This window comes from Primulina huaijiensis, chromosome 14 (assembly GCF_012295235.1).
Source record: "Primulina huaijiensis isolate GDHJ02 chromosome 14, ASM1229523v2, whole genome shotgun sequence".
NCBI classification, from domain to species: Eukaryota; Viridiplantae; Streptophyta; class Magnoliopsida; order Lamiales; family Gesneriaceae; genus Primulina; species Primulina huaijiensis.
The window spans coordinates 17,787,129-17,797,626 of NC_133319.1; the positions used below are offsets into that span (position 1 = coordinate 17,787,129).

Genomic DNA, 10,498 nt, shown 5'->3' on the forward strand with positions numbered 1-10,498 from the left:
TACCATTGAAATAATGGGGAGATTGTGTCTTAACAGATGTTTATTTGATTAACAGATCCCCCACACCACTCCTCCAGAACTTGACACCTCTTGAGCTCTTGTTTCACAAGCCTCCTTATCTGGCCAATCTCAAGATGTTTGGTTGTCTATCTTGTGCTTCAGCTCTACCAATAGGCCATAAGTTTTCCTCCACGGCAGTTCCTTGTGTCTTTTTAGGATATTCTAAAGTCTAAAAAAGATACAAGCTTCCGAATCTTCATTCAAACAAGAAACTAGTATCAATGGATGTTGTATTTCATGAATCCATTTTTCCTATTGCTGCCAGTGGTCAAACCCTTCCCATTTTTCTTCAACCATATGCTTTATTTAATCCTTCACTTGCTATTGATGATCCAGATACTGTGATTCCTCATATTGATCCACCATCTCCTAGTCCTACAATTCCATCCATAACTAGCATTCCTTTATGCATATCCTCTCGAACCATTGTCCCTTCAATTTGGACAAATGACTAATCTTGTTCTCTTACTCATCAAGAGAAACTTGTTCCTTTTTCTTATCGCATTGCCAACTACCTCACTTATATTCATTTCTCTAAGACACACCAAACATTTTTAGCAGCCATGTCTTCAATCAGAGAACCTCATTAATCACTGATGTCAGATGGCGAGATTCTATAAATGAAGAACTTGCTGCCCTAAAGAAAAATAACACATGAGAGGTTGTGGATTTACCACCTCAAGCCAAACACATAGGCCGCAAATGGGTTTACAAAGTTAAACTCAAACCTGATGGGAATGTAGACAGATTTAAGGCACGTCTTGTGGCAAAGGGATATACGCATCAGCCTGGTGTAGAGTTTCATGATACTTTATCCCCCACGTCTAAAATTGTTACAATTCAATGTCTCCTAAATGTGGACGTGGTTTATAGCTTGCCACTTTTTCAAATGGATGTCACAAATGATTTTCTCCAAAGAGAGTTAGATAAGGACATTTTTATGTGACTTCCGCAGGGATACAAGTTTCAGGAGGAAAATAAGGTGTGTCACTTAAAGAAATCTTTATGTGGCTTGAAGCAGGGATCTCGGAAATGGAACACTAAACTCTCGAGTATCGTGCTTGAAGGTGGTTTTTGTCAATCTCAAAATGATCAATTTTTTATCTTGAAACATTATGGTATAAAAATCACATTGCTTATGAGGTTGTCTTGATTTTTGACCTCTTGCGTGACATGGGAGTTAATCTTCATGGGCCAACCACTTTATTTCATGAAAATATGGCTGCCAATCCATTGTACCATGAGCATACGAAGCACATCAAGATTGTTTGTCATCTAGTTCGTGAGAAGATTAAATAAGGACTCATTTAAACTTAGTATAATCCTACCCATCAACAGCTAGGGGAAACATTCACAAAAATCTTGGGTAAAGTACAACATGAATACTTGCTTGAACTTCTTGGCATTTGTGACTTACTCCAACCTTGAAGGTGGAGTTGTAGTGGTTCAAGCTTGTAATTTATCAAAAATCTATGATTTGGTATTATGTTGGTGATGATTGTTGCATGCTGCTGGATTGCTGATGCATGTGTTTGGTTTAATTCAAAATGGTTCAAGCTGTGATTTGGTATTATGTTAGTGATGATTGTTGCATGCTGCTAGATTGCTGATGCTTGTGTCTGGTTTGATTCAAAATGGTTCAAGCTTGCTATTCATATCCACATCAAGCTTGAAGGAGGATTGTCAATTATAGTTAGTTGTTATTAGTTAGTTAATATAGAGAAACACGCTTTTTTTAGTAATTAGAGTAATATGACTTTAGTTGGTTAATATTTCAGTTTCTTTCAAAAAATGTATATGATATCTTGTACATGAAGTAGAGAGTAGAATGAACATTTTTCTGATTCAATGAGAAAGTTTCTCAACTTGTTGATATCTTTAGATGTTTTGTGCGGCATCTTCCAAATAGAAACATGAATAGGCTCCGAGGCCGATAAAAAATCCAGGTGAGATGGATGTAGGCTTGTTTGGCTTGTTTTAGAATACCAAGAAAAAAAATGTGTGTGGCACGTAAAAACATATTGTTTTTATCCAACTAAAACAAAAATGTATCATGATAGAAAACGACTATACAACTATACATTTTTAATATAAAAATCTTATGTCCATAAGTTCATCTGTAAAATGTAATCTGATAATTATTGTAGAAATATATGTATAAAGGTTATTTTTATTGGATTTATTCCACTTTGTGTAGAGTTCGGTACAAAGATTGTGCCATGTACAAATCAAATTGTCTGGCTTACAAATAATCCATTTGTTCAGGTTCCAAGTTGGGACTTAAGAAAGATGTGTTCAAGAAAAAATTTCCTAGGAAATACTATAATTGTGGCAGTCCGGGCCACAAGGCTTCTGAATGCCAAAAGCCGAAAAAGAACAGTGAGGCCAATCTCATGGAGGATATATCTAAGGAGGTTTCAAATGTGAACCTCTGTGCTGTCATTTTTGAAGTGAATCCGGTTGGCTCGAATCCAAGGGAGCGGTGGATCACTACTGGTGCCACACACAATATTTTCTCCGATAAGACATGTTTGAAACTCTGGATGAATCAGAGAATGGTGAGAAACTGTTTATGGGAAACTATGATACCTTATATATCAAGGGACAAGGGAAAGTGATCTTGAGAATGACGTCTGGTAAAGAGCTGACTCTCAAAAATTTGCTATATGTGCCAGAGGTTCGAGAGAATTTAGAATCTGATTTGCTTTTGAACAAGCATTGTTTTCGCATTGTCTTTGAGTCAGATAAAGTTGTTTTGTGTAAGAATGGAATGTTTGTTGGAAAATGTTATGTAAGCGATGGTCTGTACAAATTCAATGTAATGATTATTAAGCTCGTGATTAATAAAATGAATTCTTCTACTTACTTGCTTGAGTCTTTCAATTTGTGACATGGTAGACTATGACATATTATTATGATATTATCGATATATTAATTAACTTGAAAAACATTATTATATTCCAAATTTTTAAACAACACAAATACGAAACTTGTGTTGAGGTAAAACTAACAAGATCGTCTTTCCAAACCATTGAAAGAAATAATGAACCCCTCGATCTAATTTAATAGATATATGCAATTTAAAAGGAGTGCAAAAACGTGGCAAAAATAAATATTTTATTATTTTGTTGATGTTAGTACAAAATTTTGTTATGTGTATTTTTTCAAAAGTAAAGATGAAGTCATATAACAACAAAATACATTTTAAAAAAATTGCCTCGAAAGAAGCAAGATATAAGTCCATATGAATTATGAAAAGGAAGAACTCTTTTTTGCAAGGTAGCAATATGCACTCCGAAAAGGTAAAGATAGGCCCAAAACTTGTTGATTGCACTTTCATTGTATATATACAAAACGCTAGTGCTTAACTTTTACTTGTACATGAATCTCAAATTCATAATATTCACAAAAATATAATAATGGAATCAAGAAATACTTCGTTATTTGAATATGTGTTTTCATGCAAATATAAAGAAAGAACCATGTTCATTTAAAAGATCACATGAGACAATGGAAACAAAACAAGAGGTTAATCGTGAGGTTGAAATTAGACGTAGCAAGAGAGCTAGGACAGAGAAATATTTTGGTCTGGATTTCATCACTTTTATAATGGAAAGTGAACCTCAAAGCTTCAAGGAAGTTGTTACTTCATCTGAGGGACATCATTGAAAAGAGGCAATTTCCTAATTAGAATCAATTTACCAAAACCATACATGAGAATTAGTGAACCTTCTTCTGGGAAGCAAACCACTAGGATATAAATGGATTTTCAAACGGAAAGTGAAATCAGATGAAACCATATATATAAATATAAAACTAGATTAGTAATCAGAGGTTATCGTCAACTTGAAGAGCTTGATTATTTTGACACTTATTGTTAAGACCTGAAAAATGATGGCACAATTAAGCACAAGAATTGCAAGGGACATATTCAATCGAATATACATAGACTTGTAACAACTCCTATAAGAGCAAAATAATGTCATTTAAATGAAATAAATGGTCATGAATGGATGACCTTTTCAGCTCATCTTTGGAGGCCTATAATTATGGACCTTAAGCTAGAAAAAAATCATACAGTACTATATCAAACACTTCATAATTTTTCGAGCTTCACCAGCTGCCAAGGGACACAAAATTCTGCAACATTTTAGAGAAAAAGTGTCATAATATCGAGTAGAAGTTTTGTCCAAACATTGTTCGAAACTGAGCAAAGTTCTAACCACTTTTGAATCAATCCTTTTACACTTTTTTCTTATTCAAGAACAACCAAATAAGTGTGTTTTTTTGTTTTAACTCGAGATATATGTTTTAAAATCGACCAACATATATGTATTATATGTGTTTAAAATATGATTTATAAAATCTGTATTTCCGAATCACTAGAACTTTGTGAACTGATGATAGTAATATATATTCTGAACATACCTAATTCCTGATTCATGGCCTCAACCCTTAGAGAAGAGAACATATACGAAACTGATATCATTTATGAAATTTATAATTTGTTCAGTGCATAATTCTGATATATGTTTTGCTAAAAAATAATAATATTTTTTATATATCTGTTATTATTGTTTTTGTTTTAAAAAATGATTTTAAAGGATGTGAGGAATTCCTCTGCTTACTGAGTGACGACCATACACTCCCTCTCATATAAGAATGAAGATCACTTAGAGGATGAAGAACAAACTTGGTTCCGAGGATGGTGAAGAAAGAAAAGACACATGCCAATGTTTAAGTTTCATTTTTGTTATCAAGTTGTTTGCTTTCGCATCATGATTAATATTTTAAATTCTGATGCTATAAAACATTTTCTGATTATTTTGGAGTTGTAAAGATAATGTTTTCTATTTATGAATAAATAGTCTGGGTTGGAAATTCTGTACTTCTTAGGCTTGTTTTACAATTATGTGATTGTGAGAAAACGCTAGTGTCAAACGTCCCGGTATCAGGGAGTGACATTTATTTTTCGGTAATGAGAATAACCTCAATCCGAGTGATACTTGCGATTGCCGCCTTGAGGAATCTTGAAGTACACATAATGGATGTAAAAAATGTCTTTCTAAATAGAGATGTAGAAGAGAAGATTTACGTGGAACAAAATGAGGGATTTTCTGCACCTAGGCGATAAAACAAGTTTTATAAATTGGTGAAGTCTCTGTATGGCTTGAAGCAAACATCAAAGCAACGACACAAAATATTTGATAAAGCCATTATAGAAAATGTATTTAAAGTCGGTGAATACAACAAATGTGTATACATAAAAGACACTGAAAATGACAGTCATTTTATGTCTTTACGTATATAACATGCTTATCATCAAAAGTAATTATAAGATAATTAAATCCACTAAGAAGGTTTTGAATTCAAGATTCGACATGACATATATGGATCTAACCGATGTAATGTTTGGAATTAAAATCCATATAACATCAGAAGGGCTAGTTCAAAGTCAATCCCATTATTTTGAAAAAATTCTTGAAAATTTCAATAAGGATGATTTTGCGTTGTTTAGAAATCAAATAGATACGAGTCAACATATATCAAAGAATCGAGGTGAGAGTATCTTCCAATTAGAATACTCTCGAGTGATTGGAAGTTTGGTGTATTTAATGAGTTGTATAATAACAGATATAGCCTATGCAGTAAGCAAATTAAGCAGATCCACAAGTAATCCAAGAGCTGAAGAATGGAAAGAAATTATCATATTGCTAAGGAATTTAAGGTACCACTTGCTATAATAGATTTCCCATTGTTATTGAAGGATAGAGTGATGCAAATTGAATATATGATATGAAGGACTCAAAATCTACAAGTAGATTTGTGTTTACTTTAGGAGGTGTAACAATTGCGTGGAAATATTCTAAATAAACTGTAATAGCGAGATCCATGATAGAATATGAGTTTATAGCCCTTGAAAAATGTGCTAAATTGGCTGAATGATTTTATATAGTCTTAGAAGATGTTCCACGATGGGTGAGACCCGTGCTGGCTATATGCATACATTGCGATAGCCAATATACGATCGTAATGCCACAGAACAATATGTATAATAGTAAGTCAAGACACGTATGTCGTAGACACAATACCATTAGACAACTATTATCAACTGAAGTTATGTCTATTGACTGTAAAAAGTCAAGCGATAATATAACGGATATGCTAACCAAATGGTTAAATAGAGAGTTAGCAGAGAAATCATAAAGGGGAATGAGATTGAAGCCTATAGAATAAATTGGCGTGAAGAAAAACCCAACCTACGCTGACTGGAGATCTCAAGAACTAAGTTCAATTGGCCAACCTAATCGTACTGATTTATTATATCAATGTGTGGCTTATTTCTAGTCTATTCTAATTATGAAATAGTGAATGTTGAGGATAAGCATTGACATTTAATCAATATAAAATCACCTATGTGAGAGAGAAATTGTAAGGTTTAGAAATTCGAACGATGTAACCTGACTGCATGCAAATTTAGGGTTTTATTAAAATGCTTATTTAATTATTTTTAAATGCATGTTTATGACATGAATATGTGCTTTTATTTCATGAATTACTAGATTGTATTTAATTGAGCTTTTAGCAGTATTTCACGCTCGAACGAGGAACGGAGATCGGTGACAGTTTGAGGCAAATGTTTTTATTAAATAATTATTTTTAATTATTTAATATATGATGTAATTGATATGAAAATTTCGAAAATGGGCCCTTTGCAGTATTTTTTAACCGGTATAAAATTTTTAGCAAAATGGAGGACTTTTTGAGAGTTCGGGTAATATTTTTGAAAACATACCAAGACAAAATATTTTAATGTGCATGTTATTGGGTCTAATGGGCTTTTTTTGGTTAGTTTTTGAGTCAAGCCCATTACACCTCACCATGCTAAACCTAGGCCCATTATCCTATTACTTTGTAAATCATTTTATTTCACTCCCTAAACCCTAACCTCACCTTCCTCTCTCAGCCGCCCCCCTCTTCAACCTAGCACCAACATTGCTTCATTTCTTCCAAGGAAATTCGGTAGAACGTCGCCCGTCGCTCTGGTGTTCGTCCCTCGTTCCGTTGGTTTTCGTTTTGCATACGTTTTTTCATTAAGGCACGCCCTATATCCTTTTTTTTCTCATCAATCGCACCACGGTATGCATGTTGAATGTCTGAATGATGGCATCTAGATGTTAAGATCAGATCGGGAGTTGGTTGGGTGATGGTACGATCGGGTTCCTCGATCTAGGGCTTGTGACGGCTAGGTTGTGAGAAGGGTTGAGGGCAACGTGCATGGGGCTAAGGACCATGGCTATGTACATCCAGGAGGGTCCAAAGGTGGGCCAGGAAGGGTTGTTTCGAGCCTGGTCCGGGCTGTTTTGAGCGTGGTGTAGAGTTTGGCTTCGAAGTTGTTTGTGGTTTCTGGTCGCAAGCGCTGCTCACCAAACGCCACGGCGCTTGAGCTTCGGCTTTTGTAGCGCCACGGCGCTGGTGCTTGGCGCCTAGGTGCTCACCAAGCACCGCAGCGCTACACAGCCAGCGCCTAGGCGTCAGTCCTGTACTTGAGGGTTGGAAATTTTAATAGACATGGTCCATATTGGGTATTAATATGTCAATGTGCCCAAGGTTATTGATGGTTTAACTGGGTCATACGGGGTTTGGTTAGGAGCCGTTGAATTATGGTTTAAGTTTGGTTAAGTTCGGGCTAAAACGGGGACTCCGATCTAAGTTTTAAGCGAATTATAGAAGTTAAGGTTTGAGCTCGAGTTTACGCTAAAAAAATGATTAAAAATATCTTTTTAAGGCATTTGGTAAGTTTGAATGGGAAATTGTCGTTTTGCACCGAGTTAGGTTATCAGTCATGGCAGTGCCTCGACAACCCATATTGTATATGAAAAATGTATATGTTGATATTGAACATGGATTTTTATGTTAATGTTAGAAACACGTTACATGTCTGATTTTAAGAAAATGTATGTATATGCATGAGTTTTACAAGTGATGAATNTTTCTAACCTTCTCACCAATTTCATACATTAATCGTTCTTAGTACTCTTTGTCAATAATGTGGAAAAAAAAGGTCTAGATTAAATTTTCCAATCAATCTCTCACGACCAAACAATATTATAAATGAAATAATTAAGTGTATTGCATTTGATGACATTCAATAAATGGCCATAAAATACACTTGATTTCGTTGGTGCACTTGAAGTTATTTCATATACACATAAATTTTATATTCCCTATTTGACCATAACTTTTGGCACCCATTTCGACCCAGTGCCCTAGGAATAAATTCAAACAACACACAATTTTAAGGGCAAAGTAGAAGATTCACGATGAAAAAACTTTGTCCTTCCATTCATTTTTATAGTAGAAATAGATAAACATATTTTTTTTAAAAATAAAATTTGACATTTTTTAATATGACCAAGGTGATTAATCTTTGCTCGTCTCCGATCGAGTCCACGGTACTCGAGTCGAGCATATCTAACTAGTGAGGACAAAGAATAGACCAGAAAACAGCAAATCAAGCAGGATTTAGCAAATATGGATGATGAACACATCAGAAAAAATTCTGCACATAAAACATGAACAAAATGAAAACTGTTACTTTGCAATGATCTTATCATTGAAAAACACACAAAAACAAGGTTTGAACTCCAACATTTGTTTCCTCAAGTCTTTGGTTTCTCCAACAGAGCAGAAAAATACCACTCATTCTTCTCAATCCCACGGTCCATCTTCCTTCCAATATTCCATCGAACTTTTCGGAATCCAACACGGTCGAACATTGGGACGTAAGTGGCGTTCAGCTGCAGCCCCAGGCAGAAGAAACGGTCGACCCAAAACAGGCCACCAGGCCTCAATATCCTATATATATCATATAGAATGAACTCGAGCATAGACTCCGGAATCCAGTTACTTAAAACGTGCATCGAATGGATGATATCAAGTGTATTATCGAAGAAAGGAAACCTCTGAGAAATAGTAACATGCATGGGTACCAATCCACGAGATGCAATGAAGCTGTTGAATGGACCATCGAAGTTCATTGAAGTTGTGATAATAGTCACATTTCTCTCCTTCATTCTTGCAGCAAAAGTCCCCGTCCCACCTCCAATATCGAGCCCGATTCTGATCGTGCCTATTGGTTTCAAACCAAGAATTTGATCAATCCCATAATCTATACCTCCATTGTCAAAAAGCCATCTTGTTTTCTCCCTACCTTGTAAATGAAAGCAATCTTTACAATCGTATCTTGCTTTGTCCCTTGTTCTGTCAACTAAACATTGGTAGTTTTTGCATGTATAGGGGTCCCAAAAAAGGCTTGTGTCTGGTGGAATTGACCACATGCTCTCAGGCAAAGGCGTCGGCTCAATATAACCAACCGGGGACTTAGGGTGGCAACGTCTCCTAGGAAGTGGCTCACACCCTTTAAGCATGAGTTTCTGCGCAGAAACATCGTCTACAGGACAATCTCCTCCAATGACATACGACATGTAATTTGACAAGTCGTCCTTATGCTTCAAGCATGCCCCACCAACCGAAGGATAGACCTTATCCGATCCCATTTGTGGGGTGAATCCTAGAGGAAGCTTGTGAGAGCCTAAGGAAAGTTTGGCCTCATCAGATATATCAGCAAGAAGATCATCGTAAACGAAATGTTTCTCCTTGGAGGTTTCTCTGACGTCTATGTTAACACGGGAGAGTTGAACCGAGAGAGTCTCGATCAGTGAATTGGCGGACTTGAGTTTTTGGCCCAAGTTTTCGAGCTCAAACCGAGTGGCAACGAGGTCGTCTTGTGTGGCATTTAGCTTGATCAAGAGAGTGGTTGTGGAGTCCCAAATAGGGAGAGAAAACTGCTTGGAAAATCTTGAAATAGGGTCTTGCAAATTAGAGTAAGAACCAGTGACAATGAAGATTGTGAGGATGTTGGTTACTATGATAAGCAATAGTATTTTGAGCTTGTATCTGATTTGAGTCTTTTGGTATGCTTGGTTTTTGGTAGAGTCTTCACTTCCCATCCCTCTAACTTGCTTTGGATCTAAGGCAAGTTAAACTATTGGTGTTTATTCGGTATATATATTATTTAATTTAACAAGAATTTGCCAAAAATTGAAAAAAAAAATTAAGGAAAAAATATATTTCAATATATTCTCTTGTGTGTGTATATATATATATATATATATATTATTAATTACCTTATCTTGATATATGTTTGTAATATAAGGGACGATTTTAGTCATGACTTATTTTGAATTTTTTTTAGTTATGTAATTTATTAAAGTTTGATTTTCATTCCAACACTTTGAATTTTTGTTTATTCTGCTCGAAGTCATTAAATCGCCGAATAGTACTTATTTAACATCGATGTACTTCAGCGTGGTTAAAATAAAGCATATATTACACACATTAAAACTTATTTGAGCAAAAATAAAGAGAATTACGA

The 10,498-nt window shown here is 35.2% G+C and overlaps 1 protein-coding gene across 1 annotated transcript; it reads right to left on the reverse strand.

Moving 5' to 3' along the window:
* Positions 1 to 8,546: 8,546 nt before the first annotated feature.
* On the reverse strand, positions 8,547 to 10,086 carry LOC140957872 (probable methyltransferase At1g29790). The gene has a single exon (XM_073415276.1). It carries the CDS (start codon positions 10,071 to 10,073, stop codon positions 8,724 to 8,726), a length of 1,350 nt encoding a protein of 449 aa, XP_073271377.1. The 5' UTR covers positions 10,074 to 10,086; the 3' UTR covers positions 8,547 to 8,723.
* Between the last annotated feature and the right edge of the window lie 412 nt (positions 10,087 to 10,498).

What these genes read in the sequence shown, in the direction of transcription:
- LOC140957872 (XM_073415276.1), bottom strand. Translation starts at nt 10,073, where the DNA reads ATGGGAAGTGAAGACTCTACCAAAAACCAAGCATACCAAAAGACTCAA.